We start from the raw sequence: 22904 nt of genomic DNA on the forward strand, positions 1-22904 counted from the left end.
CAGGCCTCTGTAAGCCAACTGCTGTTGTTGCTGCTCATGGAAATAAATGATTGTATTGCTTTCTTGAAGTCAAACATTTGTCACACCACTCACATAAATCAGAAATATCTTAACAGCTTAATAGTATTAATAGCTGACTATGCAGCAGCAAGTGTCTTGGAAATAAAACAGTGTGAAGGTTGTGATGTTAATGATATGAAGGCCTCTGAGGATGTCAGGCCTGCTTAAAAATCCAGCTCAGCTGATCATCCAGAGAAAACACACCCAATGCTGGTAGCCTGTTAACTAGCACTTGACCAGTACGTTTTTTCAGAATGACCAGCTGATCTTGAGCTGGATTTGTTAAGTGGACAAGGAATTCTTGGATCTGTTTTAATGAATTGAAAAAAAGAAAAATTGAAATGACTCCTCTTTTTTGTGGACTGAAGTGTAAACTATATAAACTCTAAAAAAAAAAAGCTTCTTTAAAGTGACGGTCCACATTCCTCTCTATGTGTAATGATGTGTTCACTCAGAGAGTGGAGTCTGGAGGAGTACTGTTACTCAGAGTGTGTAGGTTACAGTGAGCCGGTATGAAGGTGGTGTTGGGTTTCAGGGAGCTGAGGTAACCCTGGAGCTGAATGAAGAGTCGGTGTGAGAGCTGGTGGTCTTGGGCAGAGGCTGGATGTCGGGGCGCAGAGCAGGGGAGCTGTATGAGCTGAACATGCGGAGAGAGACGTGGTGCCGTGTGGAGCAAGCGGGCAGCAGCATCGGGGAGCTGCCTCACAGGAGACACTTCAGCTGTCACCTCCGAAACACCTGCGACTTCAGCGCCCTGCTCACCGCCCGGCCCGAGCAGCGGAGCGCCTGGACCGGGACTCCGGACAGATACCGCGAGAGGAGACATTTTGAGGAGAGCTGTAAGTCTGATATAGCCTTCATCTCTTTACCTTCAACAACCTGTCTTCCTCTAAATACTGTCACCATCTGTTTGATAGTGATACCGATAGTTTTACATATGCGGTAACGTTAGATTCCCGCAACTTCCGGGAGACTTGGGACATCGGGTTTTAGTAACAGCTGCACATTAATCCCACATTTAGCTACAGTGGTGTGAAAGTGTTTGCACCCTTCATGGTTTCTGATTTTTGTTTTTTGCATATTTGTCACTCCTAAATGTTTTGGATCATTAAGGAAATGTAAACATTTGTAAAATACAACACAAGTAAACACAAAATACAGTTTTAAATGAAGGTTTTTATTTATAAGGGAGAAAAAAAAAAAACCTAAATGGCCCTGTGTGAAACATGTTTGCCTCTTAAACCAAATAACTGGTTGTTTCACCCTTAGCAGCAACAACTGCAATCAAGCATTTGCTGTAACTAAGTCTTTTACAGCGTTGTGGAGTAATTTGTTTCACTCTTCTTTACAGAATTGTTTCCGGGCCCCAAACTCACAAACCGAATGACGGGCCGATTCTGGCCAAACTCACTTTTGCTGTTCTCTAGGCAAAGGTCACCCAGAATATGGCAGAATAAGCCCCAAAAATTAGCACAAATCGGCCAGATTAGAAACATGTTTATTTAATGTGTACACATTTAAATGAACATGCATCTAGACTCATGTAAATGTGGTCAAGTCTAAACTTAACTGTAAAAGAATACATTAATATGATGTGTCTAAAATGACAACTGTCAAAAAATTTTAAATAAGTACAATATATGTATAAAACAAGAACAATCACATTCAGATAAGATTTTTAATAAATAAATAAAACTAGTATAATATAATAATACTATAGCAATAAAAAAAATATAAAGTTATTGCTAGATTACACCACATTTAGTTCTGACCCTGCAATTTGATTGGCTGAGAGGCGGTCTGAGTGACACTATCAGCTGGTAATGCACTGTAACCAAAGCTCTCTATGTATTACTCTGCCACATACAGGTAACCTAGCAACGATGCAGCTCTTACCAGACAAACAGCACAGCTACAAACAGAAAAACAATGGAATGATTGTAACGCGCAGAGTGTTTATAACCAAAAATTTTCTCTTTTGCTCAAAATCTTTCAATAAACAGTGATAATGGAACTGTGGTATAACCGCAATAATACACTCGAGCTTCGTGCTATAATGTGTAATATATTTAAGCAATAATACACTCGAGCTTCGTGCTATAACGTGTAATATATTACACGTTGTAGCACTCCCTCTCATTTACATTTAGCAACCATTTTGTTCATAACCATGAATTAAAACACTACTATATTTTCACTAGTTCAGGATGAAAATATAAAAGTAATACTTTAAGTAATACATTAAGTACATATTTATACATTTATACAAGTACCCAAAACAGCAAAAGGCAGATTACTACATTAGGGAACAGTGAAGTAATGTTGCAAATCATTATTAAGTTTGTCTTAAATAATGTTAATGAATGAAATCTGAATAAAACATGAAAGCTTTACCATATAACATATTTGCAAATAAAAAAATGTGCATCACAGCAATTTCTCACTGCATAGACACAGATATGTAAAAAAATATATATAAATAGAAATAAATGTGATAGAAAACTGCTGCATTTGGCCCAGTATTGTATGCTATCTGGGTTGTAGTTCCACCACACTGGAGGGTTTTCTAGCATGATCGTTTTTAAATTCATTCCACAGCGTCTCAATAAGATTCAGGTCAGGACTTTGTCTAGGCCACTTCACTTTGTTTTTATTCAGCCATTCAGAGGTGGACTTGCTGCTGTGTTTTGGGCTTTGTCCTGCTGCAGAACCCAAGTTCGTTTCAGCTTGAGGTCACAAACAGATGGTCAGACATTCTCCTTCAGAACTTTTTGGTAGACAGCAGAATTCGTATTTCCATTAATCACAGCAAGTCTTTTAGGTCCTGAAGCAGTAAATCACTCCCACTATCACTCAATCACACTACCACCACCATGTTTTACTGAAGGTATGATTTTATTTTTCTGAAATGCGGTGTTACTTTTACTCCAGATGTAATGGGACACACATTTCAAAAAGTTACAAGTTTGTCTCGTCAGTCCACAGAGTATTTTTTCCCAAAAGTCATAAATGCTGACCTTAACTGAGGACAATAAGGCCTGCAGTTTTCTGGATGTTGTTGTGGGGTCTTTTGTGACCTCTTGGATAAAATGTTGCGGTGCATTTGGTGTTATTTTGGTCGGCTGGCCACTCCTGGGAAGGTTCATCTCTGGTCCACACTTTCGCCATTTGTGGATAATGGCTCTCACTGTGGTTTACTGGAGTCCCAAAACTTAAAATTGGCTTTATAACCTTTTTCAGACTGATAGATCTCAATTACTTTCTTTTAATTTTGTTCCTGATTTCTTTGAATGTTGGCATGATGTGTAGCTTTTGAGTATCTTTTGTTCTGCTAAGCTTTTGTGTGGCTAAAGAAATTGAACTCAGGTGTGATAAACAACATTTAAAGCTATAACTCAAGGGGTTCTCCCTTAATAAAGAAAACTTTTAAAACTTTTGTTTTGTGTTTACTTGTGTTGTCTTTTACTAAAAAATTACTTTAAATTAGTTTGATGATCTAAAACATTTAAGACCAATAAACATGCAAAAAATCAATCACGAAGAGGGCAAACACTTCTTTCCTGTACATGCTGTATTTTTTGTGTACTGCCCTTATTGTCACTAATAATGTATAACAGTGTTTCACTGTAATCACAGTGAAACACTGTTAGCCTTCTATTATAGTATAAAGTAGAGCTAAACAAAAATCGTAAGTCCTTTAAAGTGGTTTGATGTGGAAAAAACGTACATTAAGGGCCCAGTTTCTCAAAAGCATCTTATCTGGTAAAGACAGTATACAGTGTGGTGCTCACTTTACCATTTAAAAGTCACCTTTTGCTAAGATGCTTTGGGGAAATACAGCCCAGCTGATGAGGAAATATTACCCAAATTATTAGGTTCACTGATGTTTATATTAGTATATAAGTAACAATATGTCCAAACCCTGGTTTATATCGCCACTGTTGTAAAGAATTTAAAAGTAAAGTGTAAAGTTTTACTTTTACACTTTTGAATAACAGCTATTCCCTTTTAAATATATATTTTCTTTTGAAAAAGCTCTGGTTGTAGTTTTTTAAGTAGGTCATTACCTGATACATGGAAAAGTTTATTGGTAGTCTTATGGTAAAAAGCCATCAGATAATATTGCAGTTATGGGTACAACTGCACAATTCTATAATCCTCTTGCCTAGATGCAGATTAAATCTAGTCTCATACATTTAAATGTCATTAATGATTGACTTTGTAAACATACAAAATCCACCTTTTGATTTTTCCAAAGTGTCAATCCATAGCAATTGTATATGATTCTGGTAAGTTTAAAACTTTTCACATTAAATCAACCCACTACCTAGTAAAACATTACTTTTTTTTTTTTTTTTTTACTTTTTTTTACAGATAAAGTTCATCTCATGTGAACAGCAGCAATCAAGGTCCAGAAAGCATGCTGAACCATGTGGATAAGCACCATTAAACTGTGTGATTTTAAAATGGTTGTACATTGTTTCTTTTAAAATGCTTTGTCAAAGAACACAAATACAAAAATATCTGTACATTGAGCTCCCAGTTTCATTGACATTATAGTTAAAAAGTAACAGAAATCAAAAACTACAAGTTTAACCTAGAAAATAAACATAGGGCATTTTTTGTGGTGATCTCAGCAACAATCTCTGTAGATATTCCCTTTACTTTTGCAATGTGCTCCAAAGAAATGGTGATATTTTTAGGCTCATTCCTCACCTAGAGGAGTGAACAGAGAATATACACTGTAAATAACAACAATCTAACTAATGAAACATCAAATGATAATGAGGTGATGATAATGTAGTCATGTTATACTTGTTTTTCGGGTCCCAGGGCTGGTGAGTCTGTCTCCAGGCAGATACGTTCCAGTGGAATCTGTTTGATTAGTTTGTCTCTCTGCAGTGATAAAAAACAGCATATAACTCAGCTTTAAGTCAAACATCTTCATATGGCAGTACTTGACTGTGTGTACCTAGTAGGCCTGACCTAGGCCTAGGCCTGATCATTAGCAGAAGAACCACAACATACAGCACTTTTAAAGCACCCTGAGCACAAATTATTCTTTAAAAATGTCTGGGCCAATGACTATACATAAGCATGAACAATGGTTCTATTTCTCCCCGTTCTATAGACATCAGCAAAACAATATCTGCCAGGCTTGCCTATTCATTGAGAAACCCCACCCCACCAGATAGCCTTCACTGGGTTTACAGCACAGCCAAAAGCACCAGAGGTAAAGCAGATTTTTCTGGAAATTCATCAAAGTTTGTCCAGTAAATGTAATATTCCAACAGTAGAAAAAGAAGTTAATGGATTTTATTGTAAAAAAGATAAAATAAAGCTAATCAGTCAAGTTTCTCCACCATGCAAGAGTCAGCATGCACTGGTGATTAATAAAAAAAGAAAGGGTATTTGGACTCAAATAAGACCAGTAAAATTGTATTGCTGTAACAAGCATACAAACAGAGTCCAGCATGTCCCAATACACTAACCTAAAACCAAAAAGTTAAAACAAAAAAAAAATGATCAGTATTACCACAGGAAAAAAAATAGTTGAAACCTGACACTGTCAATAAAAAGATGACAAATGACATTAAAATTGGACTCCTTTTTATTGAAATATGCAGATGAGCAACACATCACACTAACCTGCCAGCAAAGGCACAAGACCTGTGGTGGCTTTACATTTAAGAGCTTTAATAAGTTCCATGCTTATATATAATCACTGATTTGGGCAATGGCACACTTATTAACCAAACCAAGTGATACAAATAACTGGGCTGTCAGGAATCTTGATACAATAGCATTGAATAGAAGGGTTGGTTTATACATGGTAGGCAGCAGTTGAACTGTCAGTTTTTGAAACTGATGTATTAGAAGCAGGAAAAATTGGCAAGCAGAAGAATCTGAAACACTATGACAAGCCAAACTGTCAAACCAAAGGTAGTCAGAGGAAGGACAAAAAGTGAACCAGTGACAGAGTCATGGACACCAATGCTTATCTATGTGATTTATGGGGACCCAAACTGACAGCTTACAGGACTTACAGGGTCTGCTGCTAACTTCTTGTTGCCTGATGCAATAGCATACCTTACAAAGCTTTGTGAAGTCTATGCCTCGACAGATCAGATTTGTTTTGTCAGCAAAGACAAATACATGTTATGGCTGATCGAAGTGAACTACTACTTTTGATATCACAGTTTCAATAAACAAACTTCCTGATTTTTGATCATGATTACACACATATTTGTTTATGTTATTACAGCAATAAAATGATAAAATATAATTTAGAAGCACTGATTTTGGCTTGATAAATTAGTCTCCTAGCCACATAAACAGGCATAGCAGCAGAGGCATTGTCAGTATCAGTACCATATACCTTATATGTCCAAAGGTTTAAAAACACCTGCTGAAACAGTGTTTCTTTGGACTAATAATAATATATAATGGAATGGAATGGAATAATGGCCACCCCCCTACCTATTGTTATAGTAACAGCCTTTACATGGAGGTTTAGCACTGCTGACACAACTGAGAGTGCATTTCTCTATAGAATAATTAGTGAGATTTCATAATTAGGTTTGGATCCCAAACTCAAACTCCATTTAGATGGATTGCAATCAGTTCAAGGAAAACACTTCAACAGTGTTTGTTGGGGGGCTATATACTCCTCTAGGCTGACGCTTGACACTGGGCAAGGTCACTTTAGGTTGTGCACCCTATTCAGAGGCTTTCAATGTAATAGTAAAGGTTTTTTTTTTATTGAAGCTGATGGATGTACACCTAGGCCCAATCCCATTTCACCCTTTGGTCCTACCACCTACACCTAGTTTTCAAGTGTAACCCTTCCCCGTGGAACAGAGTTACAAGGGGAAGGGGTGAAATCCTCCTCCATAAAATACTGTCATCAGGAGCGCTAAAGTTCAGTTACCTAGCTGCTGGTTAACTAGTTAACTTTAGGGCATTGTATGTCTGTAGAAAGAGAGGAGATGGTGCAGAAATTAATTATTATTGTCCATTTCTTAATTTATCTGTGATGGTGAGCTGAAATTAGCTTTGATTGGCTTATATTTAATTTTTTTGTTCCGCCTTGAATGCAGTCAGTTGCACCATTTAAGGTAGAATGGGAAAGTTAGCTAGCTAGCTTTTGAGACAAACTCCTAGTGATATTTTATGCTTGTTATGAAGAATTTGGCCATAAAACATTGGAACTACACATTAAACTATGGTAATATTATGATAATCGTCACTTTTAACAAGGAAAATTCTTATATTTGTTGGTTTCTTACCAGGGATTCTCATACCCCTTCGCTTAAACTGTGCATCTGAAAAATCTTCATTTTTGAAGGGCTAACAAGCCCTATCCCTTCCCCTAACCTACCCCTCCAGCCTAATAAGAATCGGGACACCCGATTCTACCCCACGCACAAAACAGAGGGGTAGGAATAAGGGGTAGGGCCAAGGGGTGAAATGGGATTGGGCCTAAAGTGGCCAAATTCAGCAATTACATGAGATGACTGGATGATTATGGACAAACAGTGCGGGTACACTATGTTGATATAAGAGTAATGACCCATCTGCCACACACATGTAACATATTTTACCTAATTCCTCAACGCATAGTCTATACAACATTTGTATATCAATTGGGTGTACCTAATAAAGTGGCCAGTAAATGAACCTGCAAGGTAACTTAATAAAGTTATACATTTATTAGTGTATATAAGCATATGCTTGCCAGATGAAGCAGTTAAAAAATAAAGCAGTTAAAACATGAAACATACTTCTAACCTGATCATTTCTGCTGACTGCAGGGGGAAAGGAAAAGTAGTATCCAGCCTGAAGCCCCTCCATTGCCACCGATGGCCTCCCGGCAAAATTATGTAACAGTGCATGTCTAATTCCTAAATGTGAAAAAGGCCACAGAAGACTGAACATTGATTTGCAGATGTGCAAATGAAGACACAAAGACACTTGGCTTGTAGTGCTTACCTTGCTCCTTCATTGTGGTCATGGTGACCTTGGCAGCGGAGCGAGAATGCACATTCCTTATAAGATAAGGCAGGAGAAGTTTTATTACACAGCGAACTGTCAAGGTTTAAACAGGCAACAGCAATCTCAAGCTCTCAGCTCTCAACACTGCAGTTACACATTACAGTCTTTTCTACCTAATCAAATTGTTTAAAACTATTTATAATGACAAGATTTTTCTTGTAAAAACTTTATAAGACGCTAAATGCAAACAAACATTAATGATATATATTTATTCTACTTTTACTTAACAGACACTCCTTTTAATTCAATAAAAGTCCAAAAGTTCCACAACTTGACCATTTAGTTAAAAGACTCCAGTAATTTGAGGTAGGTTAATTGGTATCATCAAGTAATATTCAAAACCATGATTAAAAGTAATTTTGGAAAAGCAAGAAAGTTGCACAATTATATTAGCCTGAAAATAATCTAACTCTCTGGGAACCCAGACGACCATACTGAGAGAAGCATAAAGGCTCATCACATATAGTAGGAACATCATACTAACAGTCAAACATGGCAGTAATGGTGGGAATGCTTTGATGTTCTAGCTGTTGAGCAGCATAACTGACAGAACCATGAATTCTGCTCTCTACCAGAAAATCCTGAACGTTTCCTCATGAGTCCTAATGTGAAGATCATGCTTATTTGGATTATGAAGAAAGACAATGATCTAAGGCACAAGCTCACCTCTAAATTGATGAAAAAGAAAAGGTTCTAAAAAGCCTTATTAACAGGCCTGTATTAATAGTCCTGTCTTTCCAAGGTCATATGAATGACTGATGTAAACTTACAAAAAGCTTTTGGCTGCAGTTGCTACCACCATTAATTATATATTCAGTATTTGTTTGCTCTTGTTTTCGTTGGTTCATTTTGTATGATGATCTGAAACCTTAAGTGTGACAAATATGCAAAGAAGGACAACTCAGATAGGGTAAATACTGTATAATAACTCTGTATGCGACATATCAGGGCCAGTCATTTTTTTCAATCCTTAACTTAAATCTGTATGATGACTGAATATTAATGGCTTTCAAACAGGAACACACTCACACAGGTAAATCCAGCTCTTTGGATACTTCCAGTTGCTTTTTAAAGACCGTTAACTGCTCATTGCGTTCCTGAACAGTGGGTGCATACCATGGGGTAAAGTCAAGTCCAATCTGGATAAAGAAAAGATGAAGAAATTGCAACTTGTTATAAAGTTTTGGCTTATTAGAACCCAAACATCCATGTATTTCTACCTACAATAAAGTTCTATGAGATCATTAGAGTTTTGAGAATAAGCATTTTCATATCAACCACTTATCACCTACCACCATACTGTACAAAGTTACTGTGACAGATAAGAGGAGGCACTCATTACTTACTGTGGGTCATAACTTCCCACGTATTATATATTTTTACTAAACAACTTTTTTAGTAAAGGCCACAACAACTCCTCAGTAATTCATATGGGGACACTGTGTACACAACACTGCAGAGTATCCAATTAAATCCTTTCTTACTCACAATGGGCAGGTTCTGCCCAAAACAGGGGTATTCATAATTCTTATCTTTGATGATTCAATTTATGAGTTTATGGTGATTCTGTGTACTCATAAATGGATCTGCCTCAGTGTTTTAGCTAGTAGCTGATCCTACAGTGGGTACGAAAAGTATTCAGACCCTCTTTAAAATGTTCACTCTTTGTTTCACTGCAGCCATTTGCTTAAATAAAAAAAAATAAAAAAAGATTTTCTTTCTCATAAATGTACACTCAGTACCCCATCTTGACAGGAAAAAAACAGAAATGTAGAATTTTTTTGTAGAAAAAAAACACATGATCATAAGTATTCAGACCCTTTGCTGACACTCACATGCTGTTCATTTCTTCTTATCCTTCCTGATCCTGAGATGGATCTACTTCCTCATTGGAGTCCAGCTGTGTTTAATTAACTGATTGGACTTGATTAGGAAAGGCACACACCTGTCTATAAGACATATAGACACATAAAGGACTCACAGAATATGAGAATCAAGATTCTCTGGCTTGATGAGACAACAATTGAACTTCTAAGGGGGATGTGTGGAGAAAACCAGGCACTGCTCATCACCTGTCCAATACAAACCGAACAGTGAAACATGGTGGTGGCAGCATCATGCTATGGGGTGCATCAGCTGCTGGGACAGGACGATTGTTGCAATTGAAGGAAGGATGAATGTGGCCACAGTACAGAGATATCCTCAGACTGGTCCGAAGGTTCAGCTTCCAACAAGACAATGACCCAAAGCACACAGCTAAAATAACAAATGAGGGGCTTTGAAACAACTATGTGATTATTCTTGACTGGCCCATCCAACCCTGACCTATAAACTCAATTTAGCTTCTCTGGAGAGAAATGGCTGTCCACCACCGTTCACCATCCAACCTGACGGATCTGGAGAGGATCTGCAGGGAATTATGGCAGAGGGTCCCTAAATCCAGGTGTAAAAAACGTGTTGCACATTTCCTTAAATGACTCGCACAAAAGGGTGCTTCTACTTAATACTGAGCAAAGGTTCTGAATACTTATGACTTATTTCAGTTTTTTTTTTTATTATACATTTGCAAAAAGTTCTACTTGTTGACATAATGAACCAAGCATAATTAACCAACCAATCCAAAATATGGAGTAACTGCATAGTAAACCTGTTCAAGCACCAGAGCAGTTGGATATTGTAGTTGTAGACAGTCATATGAAAAAGTTTGGGCACCCCTTTTAATCTTAATCATTTTTAGTTCTAAATATTTGTGTGTTTGCAACAGCCATTTCAGTTTGATATATCTAATAACTGATGGACACAGTAATATTTCAGGATTGTAATGAGGTTTATTGTACTAACAGACAATGTGCAATATGCATTAAACCAAAATTTGACTGGTGCAAAGGTTTGGGCACCCTTATCATTTTATTGATTTGAATACTCCTAACTACTTTTTACTGACTTACTGAAGCACAAAATTGGTTTGGTAACCTCACTGAGCTTTGAACTTCATAGCCAAGTGTATCCAATCATGAGAAAAGGTATTTAAGGTGGCCAATTGCAAGTTGTTCTCCTATTTGAATCTCCTCTGAAGAGTGGCATCATGGGCTCATCTAAACAACTCTCAAATGATCTAAAAACAAAGATTGTTCCACATAGTTGTTCAGGGGAAGGATACAAAAAGTTGTCTCAGAGATTTACCTGTCAGTTTCCACTGTGAGGAACATAGTAAGGAAATGGAAGACCACAGGGACAGTTCTTGTTAAGCCCAGAAGTGGCAGGCCAAGAAAAATATCAGAAAGGCAGAGAAGCTGTATGGGAGAGTGATGCGAAAGAAGCCATTTCTGCAAGCACGCCACAAACAGAGTCGCCTGAGGTATGCAAAAGCAAAAGCACACCTCAGGTGACTCTGTTTGTGGTGTGCTATTTTCGCATCACTCACCCATACAGCTTATCCTTGTGCAAAGTGCGCTGTATTGTTGACCGATGCAGCAAAATGATGCTGCAGTTCTTTGGAGGTGGTCTGTGGATTGTCCTTGACTGTTTTCACCATTCTTCTTCTCAGCCTTTCTGATATTTTTCTTGGCCTGCCACTTCTGGGCTTAACAAGAACTGTCCCTGTGGTCTTCCATTTCCTTACTATGTTCCTCACAGTGGAAACTGACAGGTAAATCTCTGAGACAACTTTTTGTATCATTCTCCTGAACAACTATGTTAAACAATCTTTGTTTTTAGATCATTTGAGAGTTGTTTAGATGAGCCCATGATTCAAATAGGAGAACTTGCAATTGGCCACCTTAAATACCTTTTCTCATGATAGGATACACCTGACTATAAAGTTCAAAGCTCAATGAGGTTACCAAACCAATTTTGTGCTTCAGTAAGTCAGTAAAAAGTAGTTAGGAGTATTCAAATCAACAAAATGATAAGGGTGCCCATACTTTTGCATCGGTCAAATTTTGGTTTAATGCATATTGCACATTTTCTGTTAGTACAATAAACCTCATTTAAATCCTGAAATATTACTGTGTCCATCAGTTACTAGATATATCAAACTGAAATGGCTGTTGCAAACACCCAAATATTTAGAACTAAAATGATTAAGATTAATAGAGGTGCCCAAACTTTTTCATATGACTGTATCACCATTATCCTATTTCTAAAATTATTTTACAGAAATTCATTACTATTTGTAAAATAGTTTCTTATTGTAAATTCATGAGTATAAAGTATTTTAAAATGTATCTCTCTTAGAGTAATTTCAACCCTTTTTTATTTTCTTTTTTATTGTAATTCCAGTATTTGACCTGAGTATCTGTGTTTTTCTATGTATAGCCCATGCACCTCCACTGGTCAGAAAATAAAATAAATTTTAACATTATAATTCCAATGCTCAGTTATCTTACACCATTCAGTCTATTTTTTAATGTCTTTTACATGTATACACCCTTGCTTGTTACTTACATCCGGATGTACCGCAGAGCACAGACCCAACTTTTAAATTAACAATAAACAGAATAAAAATTTAAATAATGCTGCTGTTCCCATAAATTAGCTGCTCACGCATATTTTCTGCATGAACTAGGAGTTCAATTTCCTCAGCTCAGAGGAACACAAATAAGAATACAAATCCACTAAAGTCAGAGCACATCTGTCTCTTAATGGGAATTACAAGTGGCACGCTCATTGGTTTATTTGACAGTACACCCAAAACACACCCCTGATTATTTAAGAGAATTAGTACATGCCTTTTGCGTGCTTCAAGCTGCGCAAGTTGGGCTTTAAGATTGTTTTAAAAGCCCAATAACAAAAGATAAGTGAAAACAACATGATCCCTTAACCTTATCTGTATATAATTAATACATTACAGACATTTCAAAACCTGCTATTCCATTTACTGTTCTATTCTGTACTTTAATCACCAGTACAGGCTGAGTGTAGATACAGAATAGTGATACTTAAAACTAGGTGTGGTTGGCTGGAAATCTTTAACAATATGCTGTTGTTATTCATTTCCAGACTTTCCATGTGCCTACTGGGAGAATAAGGGTATTAAGACATAGACACACACTATTGGCAGAGTGCCTCTTACTTGACTGTTTCTTTAGGAACTCTTAATAGTTCTTTAATTGAAAAAACTGTGGAGAAACCATGTAAATTGCCTTTTTTTGTTTACTTCAAAGGAAAAAAAGCTTTTCTTAAAGGTCCAATAAAGCACCTTAAGAAGAAACTTATACTTCTAACAGTGTAATCTAGTTCGCAATTATTTAAAACTACTGCATATATCAACTGAGGAAAAAATGTAATACTGAGCAAAATTCTTCTGAGAAAATGACCTGTTTTAAGGCATCCCCTAGAGTTTTTTTGAGGTTTGTGGCTTTTTTGTGCACTCAGTGATTTCAGTGACAACTCAATGATACTGATATTGACTCTATTTAAAAAAAAAACTACATGAAGTATGTGAAAAAGGTTTGAATAATATTGTCAAAGTAAGAAAGATGAACTAATATTTTACCTCACCCACAGCAACTAGGTCGCCTCTAAACACTTGGAATAAAGGAAGAACTGGCTCCAAATCCTATAAAAAACAAAATCCAATGAGGATAGAAACACTACAGCGGACAGAATTGGTAAGCAACATCTATAAAAATAATACTTTACCTGAATTCTCACACTGTGTAGGTCCTGCTGACAACCTTGAAGTGGGTGAATCCCAAAACATGGAAATATAAGGCCTTGGTAGCTATTATATTAAAAAAAAGTAAAAATGTGCAATTCTCAACATGTCCAACATATATATTGCTATCACACATCCTTTCCTGAGAGTAATGAACTACCAAAAGATTGAGGCACTCATGACAGTCCAGAAATGATCAGGTTCAATACCAAGTGTTGAATTAAGAGGTATAAAGCCCCCCCAGCACTGGATTGTGGAGCAGTGGAACTGTAAAGTGACTAAAGCAATCCAACATGCCTTCCTGACCTCACTAATATTCTCTTAGCAAGTAATGTGGTTTTAGTCACGGTTTTAGTGCTGCAAAGGGAGTTTGTTTCTATAAATTATAAAATGTTTAATGCCCTTGATTTTAAAGGATTCTGTCATTCTATACATTTCCCATCCAATATTGTTCAGTGTTTTGATGCACATCACCTGTTTCTCTCAGTATTAAACTATTACTTAGTGAATTATGAGAATTTTTCAATTCTGTTTATGAGCCATGTTGCCCTCTAGTTGACCCTTGCTTATATGTTCACTTCTCTGTGCCATGCATTGGGTTTTGCCATTTCTTTAAGACCTGGTCTGGCTTTGACTTTCTTTTGGATTACCCTTTCAATAATAAAGCTGCTATTTGCTTTTACTTTCACCAGTGTGTGATTAGTTTACCGAGAGTTATAGAATTAAGTATCGATAAACTGTTGGACAAAAGAGTGAACACAGGTTTGTAATATAAATATCTTTACTTCTGTGGTATACTTACGCCTTTGATAACTGAATTACACTTTCAAACTCACTGGCTCCTTCTGTAACCGCAATAAGTGCTTTCACCCCAGCCTGTGAATTACAGAAGCAACTGTAGATTGCATCATTAGGGAGTTTTAATACATAACTAAATGCCAATTGAGGTCATTTGGGACTTACCTGTTTTGCTCTTTCAACAACATCATTCATGTCCTAAAAATACAGTAAAAATTAAGGATTAACGGGTAGTAACTGATTAGTAGTGCAGCTGGTTATTAAACTCTACTTCATTATATTAAAAAAAGACAATACCATCAATGCATTATGACCAAAGGGAACCCAAATAATATTAGGAGGGTGGTTGTAATGTTACAGTTACAAGGGTAATGCAGGATTTAGACCATTTCACAAGTGTTTGAGGAGGTAGCCATACAGTTTGAAAAGCTTCTGTTACTTGTTAACTACATAAGCCCTGAAGCTCCAGTGCCAGGTAAACATACCAAACATGGCTTGGCTATCTGACTCACTACACTTAAATAAAAGGACGTGTTTCACAAGTGTTCCTTAATATCAGGGGTGGCTAGTTCCAATATACCCGGATCTAACATTCAGATATTGCTTAATCCACTGAATCAGTTGATTTAAGTAAGAATTTAGTCATCTATAATCCATTAGAGATGTTAGGAAGGCCATGAGCAGTGCCAAAAAACATAGGTCTGACATCTTTGTGGTGACCTGGCAACACCTACCAAACATCTGCGACACACCAGACAATTTTGGGGAAGCAGTGCAGAGCTGTGTTTAAAAATGAGTGTAGAACTGTAGTGCTGGTTGACTAGCATTCATTGAAAACACGTTATAATTTGGTGTTAACCCATAAAAGCCCGGACCTATTTCTGAATATTGATACCAAATTCTAAACTGAATCAGATAAATTTAGGGAGCAGCTTTTTTTTATGTTTTTCTTCTTATTGTGGGCACATTACTTTATATTTAGGAAAATCATGTCCGAATTAGTTATATAAAATGTAAAGCATCTAAATGGTTAAATGGTTGGAACATTTAACACTTTTAAAAGGAGTTAGTTTTAGCTCCAGCACATTAACATTCTGTAAATAAGGGTCTGATGAAAGAACACAAGAAAGATGAAAGATTCAAACTGTCCAGTGATGCTCCTAGGATGTTCCATATGTGTCACTATGTGTCACTAATAATGTTCTTCATGAGTTAAAATAAAGCAGAGACTGCTGTAAGGAACTTTACACAGATTTTAAATGGTCTTTTAAACACATATGTCACTGTAGGCTCTTTGGGGTTAATCTGGTGGTTTTGGATGATACTATTGCTAAGAAATTTTAAACACAGATTTATATATTAATCTGTATAACACATGGTGAACAGAGAGAGTTTAGCAGACCTCTAGTTATTATCAATGCTGTTTTTTTTCTACACCGTTTCACTATAAACCGGGTTCACACCGAGCCTGAATAAACAGCTGACAGTCTGAGTTAACTCCACACTGAGCGCAGTGTGAGTCTCCTGTTTACCTGGAGGAACTCGTTAGCTGACAGGTGGCAGTGGCAGTCTACCAGAGGTTCATCCATCTCACTACTCACAGCGTAATAAACTCAGAGCAGAGCTACACATAAGACCACTGTTATTCAGTGATCTTCGTGTCTGTCACGCCGTGGTTAGAGCAGTAATCTGACGGTATAGCGTCTCTGCGACGGCTGGTGGGGTCTCAGTGAATGGAGCCCGGGCGGAACGACGTACACGGTATTCTGTTGTTCCGCCCGGCTATATGTTGGTGGGACGCGTGGTTTTGAAGAGTTGGCGGTAGAAATGGAGGGCAGGGTTTCTGTTTCAGACCCGGAGAAAGAGCCGGACCCCAGAGTGTCCGTCAGCTCGAGGAGACGCGTTACAGAGCAGATAGCGCGGTACCAGGAGCTGCTGAAGACGCTGCTGGAGAAGCAGCCTGAGCTTAGCGAGCAGAACCGGGACAAGCTGAGTCAGGAGGCGCTGAGGGTGAGACTCCCGAGACCCCCCCTGTTCCCCCTCCGCCCAGCGCGGACAGTCCGCCGCAGCGCCGCTCTTTACTGCGGGGCACCATCACCCGCCCGCCCGCGGCTCCCTCACACACGCACAGCGACAGCGTTTAATTAACCAGTAACACCAGAACCGACCCGAAAACCAGCTCAATATTTAAACTAGTGTAAAATTAGGACATTTAACCAGCCCGCATGTTTTATTAATTTTTGACTGTTTGTTTGATTGTTTACAGCAACACAATAACACTGTACCAATTTTATTGTCTTACTCTCATCCGTACGTGTATACAGACATTATCCATTGCTCAAACGTTTACCTTCGTTTTGTAACAGCAAGGCCAAGCACACCTACACACGGCTAGTAACAGAATAACTAAAGAAAAAAGCATTTTTCTAGCCACTTCAACAGACGAGGGTCAGTGTAACGCTTATCAGTTTGACTTTGTTGACCATTTGTGGCTAAATTTAAAATGTAAAGATGTTTTATTTTCAGACTGAAATTCCCTATTGGGTGTAGCTAAAAGACAGCAGGTAGTAAAGGAGATTCTGAGGACTGAGCACAGTGAGGCAGATGCACAGTGATGTAACAGTAATGTAATAAGTAATTCCAGAAGTAGCAGCAGTTATTTAGGATTAGCCTGAATCTAAATTTATACAGGAATTCATAAGTAAATCTCAGATTGTTAAGCATGAAACATAAATGATTGGTTAAAACGAGTGTGAATAGTCAATGCCAATAAAGTGTCACTTGTTGCTCTTTAGAATTTTGAACTTGTGGTGCAAGAAAACATCGTTGTTGATGGTTTACCATGGGAGGAGGCAGCAGAAGAAGATGGGGCAGGTATGTAAACCAAATGATTGATGCTGCATTACTTTTTGTACTGGTTGCACTGGTACAACATGTGCTTTTTTCTTTAGGTTTCACAGAAATCAATTCGTCATCACTGGGAACTTTTATTGCTCTTATTAAAAGAGAGCATAATTTCAACAATGAGAAGAGAGCTTTGAACCCTTTGAACTAATCACCTGTATTGGGAATAATTTAATAATTGTTTTTTAATGATGTTTTATAGATAGCTGTTATACGTGCACTGGGATATATACACATGATTTTGGTCACAACTTGTATATTCAAGTATAATGTTGTAAAGTTTGTGAGTTTTTTTTATTTTTTCTGATGGGAAAGTCTGACCGAACATGCCTGGAAACACCTCAGTTCAGTCTCTGGTGGTTCAAGTCAGTGGTTCAGACAACTGTGGTACTAACAAAGTACTGTGTTTCGGAGAAACGGTATTACTTCAGAAGTTAATAAGCTGTTTTCACACTGAATGCTATATATGAAGCCCTCGCCCCTCACAGCCAGACAACACTGTTTGCTGACGAAACTTCACCAAATATACGCGGGCCCTTCCACCGAAATGTTTGGCTGTATGTTTGTTATGACAAAAAAATACTATATATCCATGCAAAAACTGGATTACATTTACTAAAATTCACATTAATAAATCAATAAACCAGGGGACAGTACTCACTCCTGTTTTTGGCACATGCTAATAGCATGAGGACACTGATCACTTTCTAGTGATTTTAGTCACTTCCTGTTGTAGATGTTGTGACTTGTAGAATGTTCCAGTTGATTTAGACGGTAGGAATGTGTTACAGTAACAGGAATGAGTGAAACCCAGGGACACAACCAAAATGTATATTTTAACTTAAATATTATGGATTTTATTATGGAAATATTTTTAAAGCATAGATGGGATTTGAAGTCCCACAACAATGCAATACAATACATCTCTGAAGGAGTTTAATAATTATATGTGATTTATAGTTAGGTTTTTAATTAGAGAGTGGGGACTCTTTCTAGCACTCTCAGGTTTTTTTTTTCTTCCACCCCCCGTTTTTTTCTCGGTGCACAGAAACTTTTCTCTCCTCCAATGGCTGGTTGGCCGATGATAGTAACCTAGTTGTTACCTTTACTGGTTAAACAGTTGTATAAGCATAATAATGTTCATGTATTGAATTTAACAAATAACATGTTATTTTGTGCTCCTCTAGATTGTGAGGTCAGTACATTGGATGACATGTTGGATGAAAAGATTGTAGAGGCTACCAGGAAGCGAAGCATTTACCCAAAGAAAATTCTCCCATACGTTGTGCGGTCTTTAAAAGCTGAGCGAAAACTCATGGTTAGTTGTTTTCCTTTAATAAAACTGCATGAAAAAAAGTGTTGTGTTTGCAGTGATGTGTACCAGCTGAACCCAGCCACAAGATGTCGTCAGAAAGATTTAAATTTAACTCTAAGTTTAAGTTGTGTTTAAAACGATTTGAATTTGGTTTAGGGTTTGTTGGAAAACACCATTGTGCCACAAGAAATAAAACGAGACCCTGCTCAAGGTTAGCCTTCATATACTTATCTATCACATTTTGTGTAGTTTGATTGCTATAGAATTTAACAGTCCCTCTGTTTTTATTTTGTTTTGTTTTTATTTAAGATGCCATCATGAATAACGTGTCAGCTGCTGCTCCCGGGATGTTCGGCCAAGCATCTACAGTAATAAAGGTAGGAGTCAGTGCTGCTCACTGATTTTATCCAGAAAACTGATTATTTTGTTAATTTTGTAGACTTGCATTTAATTAATATAATTAATAAAATAGTAATTAAATTTAAATGTTCAGTATGAATAAAGGGGCAATAAGTTGCCTTGTCATTTGTAAGATATTTTTAAAAAATAGTTTTTATTAGCCCTGTGTGAAATTGGAAGATTATGGAATCGTAAAATCAAGTCCGTCAAGACTAGTTGGGCTAGTTTGCCAGATATTTTTTGGACAGACGAATCTTAAGTCTTGCTCTAATATCATAATTTATCCTTAGTGTATTTACAGGCTACATTAATAACAGCATGTTTGGTTTAATAGACTAAAAAACAGAATGTTTTTTTTTTTATAAACAATGTTACTTGATCTTTTATTTGCAGTCATTGAAAGCCTTGAAGCAGACAGCGGAGGGTCTATACCAGGTGATGAACATGCAACCCTCAGATGAGACATTGGATGTCTACAGGGAGATATTTGGCAGCTCTAATGGTGAAGCCTGCCCAGTCCTGTGCAACAGGGGACCTGCTAGTAAACAGGCCATCAAAAGAGCTGTATCTGAGACAGTATACAGCCTGGACTATGTCCCTATGATGAAGACTCCAACACTGGCTAAAAAAGACTGAGTCAACCTTTTTTTTTTTTTTTTGGATAATTCTGCATGGAAGAACTGCAACCAGTTGTTATAAGAGAATCAGTGTTGATTTAATTTCCCAAGATAATACTGTATAAAGATTGTACACAGTGTAATAATATATCATCAGTATGTGACAGTGATTGGCTATATAGGCTATAGGTTGGCTATTTGGCTATTTTTTAAGCATTAAAGTACCTAATACTATTAAAAATAGCTGACATGGCTTACAATTCATAATTGACATTATATGGATAAAAGTTTATTTGTGCATTCACTGTTTCTTTTGGAATTAATTTAAGACTTTGCAGTGCTTTTGTTGGAATACCTGTCTCTACTGTCCATGCAAAGTATCCAGAGCTTTCCTAGACTTAAAAGCATTGCTGTGAGTATTTGATAGCATTTAGGGACAGGAGTGGTAGTGAGGTCAGGATGTTGCATGATCAACACCTCACCTTACCCCCATTTCCTAAGCTCCTCCCCAAATTATTGAATGTAACACCATCATTTTAGAGAACACAGTTCCACTGCTCGTGGGCTTTTAAACAAAAGAGATGGATGATGACAACTTACTGCCTTTAAACACTTTAAGAGGTGTTTGCAGAAGAATGGAAAACATAACACCTAAGACACTAAATCACTTGGTACCCTCTGTGCCTAAAAGTATTTTTAAGTGTTTTGAAAAGTGTTGCAGGCATAATGCAGATATCAATGTTTGTTAATTAATTAAATACATAGAATGCATACTGTGTGAAGTCAAATATTTTAGTTTTGTGAATAGTCATCTGTGACATCTGAAATCTTTGTCCATTGTTGCATAAATATTGAAAGAAACATAGGGAACCATTAGTCATCTATCAATGTTAGTAAAGTGTTGTTGATCTTCATTTATGAAACTGTAACCCTGTTGCTAATCTGTGTAAGATGTTTTAAAGAGTACAATTCACTAATTGACAAATATTAATACATTTTATGCCACACTGCTAACATCTTCTAAAAGCTAAGGCTAAGTAGTGCTCTTATTATGATCTGTTTACAGTGGCCTGAAATAACTAAACAAATTAATTTTTTTTTATTGTTTAGAATTTGTGTAGATTAAACATGTTTTTTTCTACTAATATATATCTAATTATTACATAATTATTATTAGGAATTTGATCCCCTATATTTTAATGAATATATAAGACCTTAGAGTTTCAAAGTATAGCTAAACACATTAACACAAAGCAATGTCTTCATCCCAAAACCCCCCATCAGTTACATATTATACATGTCTGTACTACACAATACATACAGTGCCTGTTCCAAAATTGGAACAGTGAGGCTAATCCTTCTAATAGTGCTTTGATCTTCTGGTGAAGCCTCTGTACTTTTGTAATGAACTATTCTGTCAACAGTAGATTGTGAGATCTTCACTCCCTCTGGAGGAGGTTGTTGATGTTACTAACAGTTTTAGGATTATTTTACAGCACTCACAATGTTTCTGTCATCAACTGCTGTAGTTTACCTCTGTCTACCTGTTCGACATCTTTTGCTTAGTACACCAGTGACGACCAAACGGTTGTACTGCCTTTTGCCAATATTTGTGCAATGGCTCTGATTGATTTTCCATCTTTTCTCGGCTTCACAGTTGCTTGTAACTATAAATGCACAATCTGCACAGGAAAACCCCAAATCTGAAACTGAGTGTAGATATTCAGTACTGTTAATTGTTTGAATAATCACACACCTGGGCAACAAAACCCACTTGACAGTCACATGTTCCAATACCTTTGCTCACAAGAAAATGGGTGGGTTCAGACATCTTCTAAACTGTTATCTAAACAGCTATCTTCTAAACTGTGTATTAGATACAGATATAAATAAAATAAATAAAAGCTGAAATGTTTATCAGATTCATATTTTAATGTCAAACCCAAATGTTTGTTTAGTCTACAGCAGAAATAATTGACCTCACTGTTCCAATGCTTTTGAAGAAAAATATAATACATATAATAGCCTATGTTGTAAGAGTATATCTGTTTAACATTGTCAGTGGTATCAGCGTGCCATAGTTCCTCCACCGAGATTAAATATTCTATAATATTTCTGGCTTCTATTAATGAGTTACACTTAATTATTTAAATATTTGTTTTCTTTTTATACAAATTGCACGGACATTAAAATGTACTTTACAGGATCTGCACCTGTTCTGAAAAAGGTAATTCAGCATGTTTTAAAATTCTTGAATTCAGCTTAAACAGAGAAGGGCGAATGCTGAGTTTTTTAAAGGTATCCTGTTGGATTAGATGATGGAGAGCTGACAGGATAGGGAAAGATGGCGGGAAATGTGTCTCTGAAAGTCTTTTTATTCAGCATCACAACTTTACTAAGGCCATTATTAGAGCAGTAGATTTTAAACACAGCTGACCTGATCTAGATTGTGGTTCTTGGTAGATCTGAAATGTTGCAAATCTTTTTTTTTTATTCAACCAAACAAGTATACAAACATCAGACAGATAAAAAATGTTATTGGTAGGACTTAATTATTGATGGATACAACATGCTCATGGAACAGGAAAACTCACAGAATTAGAGAACACATAACAATATGAGAGATAACAAAATTATAAATAAAAACAAGCAACAATACACGAGAGCGAGTGCTCTACCATGTTATAGTGACCGAGTAACATAGAACAGCACAGCAGTGACAATATTACCATACTATATAAATGTTATAGCATGAGCCTCAAGTGCATATTGCAATTATTTAACTCTGTAAGTTAAAATAGTACCATTGCTGTGCTGTTTGGTTTGTAAGCGCTGCATCATTGACAGGTTACCTGTATGTGGTGGAGTAATACATGGAGAGCTTCTGTTACAGTGCATTACCGGCTAATAACGACACTCATAGAACGCCTCTCAGCCAATCACATTGCAGGGTCAGAACTAACTGTGGTATAATAAGACATTAATTGAGGAAGGCTAATCGATATACATTGAATCATCATTATTAAACAAATCATAATAACAGAACAACTTTCTTCTTTTTTTATTGATTATGCTTAAAGATCGGAGAAGTGGATTA

General features: G+C 36.8%; 3 protein-coding genes across 5 annotated transcripts; 2 read left to right on the forward strand and 1 right to left on the reverse strand.

Annotated features, from left to right (window-relative positions):
- The first annotated feature begins 176 nt into the window (after nt 1-176).
- LOC103024744 (spermatogenesis-associated protein 45) lies at nt 177-4518 on the forward strand. Its single transcript, XM_007245475.4, has 2 exons — nt 177-899; nt 4435-4518. The coding sequence occupies exons 1-2, from the start codon at nt 665-667 to the stop codon at nt 4452-4454; spliced, it is 255 nt and encodes an 84-aa protein (XP_007245537.3). The 5' UTR covers nt 177-664; the 3' UTR covers nt 4455-4518.
- On the reverse strand, nt 2937-16320 carry tatdn3 (TatD DNase domain containing 3). 3 transcript variants are annotated; one of them, XM_007245499.4, is made up of 10 exons: nt 16105-16316; nt 14738-14770; nt 14577-14650; nt 13759-13840; nt 13613-13675; nt 9145-9254; nt 8053-8108; nt 7852-7964; nt 4876-4956; nt 2937-4776 (listed from the first exon to the last, which is right to left on the reverse strand). In XM_007245499.4, the coding sequence occupies exons 1-10, from the start codon at nt 16159-16161 to the stop codon at nt 4645-4647; spliced, it is 801 nt and encodes a 266-aa protein (XP_007245561.1). In that variant the 5' UTR covers nt 16162-16316; the 3' UTR covers nt 2937-4644. The 3 variants fall into 3 exon arrangements, with proteins under 3 accessions (XP_007245561.1, XP_049336444.1, XP_022521899.1); XM_022666178.2 differs by having other exon boundaries at nt 4586-4776; nt 7845-7964; nt 16105-16320; XM_049480487.1 differs by lacking the exon at nt 14738-14770 and having other exon boundaries at nt 16105-16318.
- nsl1 (NSL1 component of MIS12 kinetochore complex) lies at nt 16274-20944 on the forward strand (the record flags this gene model as incomplete). Its single annotated transcript, XM_007245474.4, has 6 exons — nt 16274-16582; nt 17368-17446; nt 18664-18794; nt 18948-19002; nt 19101-19168; nt 19584-20944. Coding segments are annotated over 6 exons (885 nt in total), but the record flags the coding sequence as incomplete, so codon positions are not given.
- Nucleotides 20945-22904: the final 1960 nt, after the last annotated feature.

Source organism: Astyanax mexicanus, chromosome 1 (genome assembly GCF_023375975.1).
Source record: "Astyanax mexicanus isolate ESR-SI-001 chromosome 1, AstMex3_surface, whole genome shotgun sequence".
In the NCBI taxonomy this organism is placed as follows: domain Eukaryota; kingdom Metazoa; phylum Chordata; class Actinopteri; order Characiformes; family Acestrorhamphidae; genus Astyanax; species Astyanax mexicanus.

Coding starts and splice junctions, on each gene's coding strand:
- LOC103024744 (XM_007245475.4), top strand. CDS start 665: ATGTCGGGGCGCAGAGCAGGGGAGCTGTATGAGCTGAACATGCGGAGA. Junction 900..4,434: donor GAGACATTTTGAGGAGAGCT/GTAAGTCTGATA, acceptor TTTTTTTTACAG/ATAAAGTTCATCTCATGTGA.
- tatdn3 (XM_007245499.4), bottom strand. CDS start 16,161: ATGGATGAACCTCTGGTAGACTGCCACTGCCACCTGTCAGCTAACGAG. Junction 9,255..13,612: donor ACCTAGTTGCTGTGGGTGAG/GTAAAATATTAG, acceptor TTCTTTATCCAG/ATTGGACTTGACTTTACCCC. Junction 4,957..7,851: donor CAGTCAGCAGAAATGATCAG/GTTAGAAGTATG, acceptor TTATCACTGCAG/AGAGACAAACTAATCAAACA.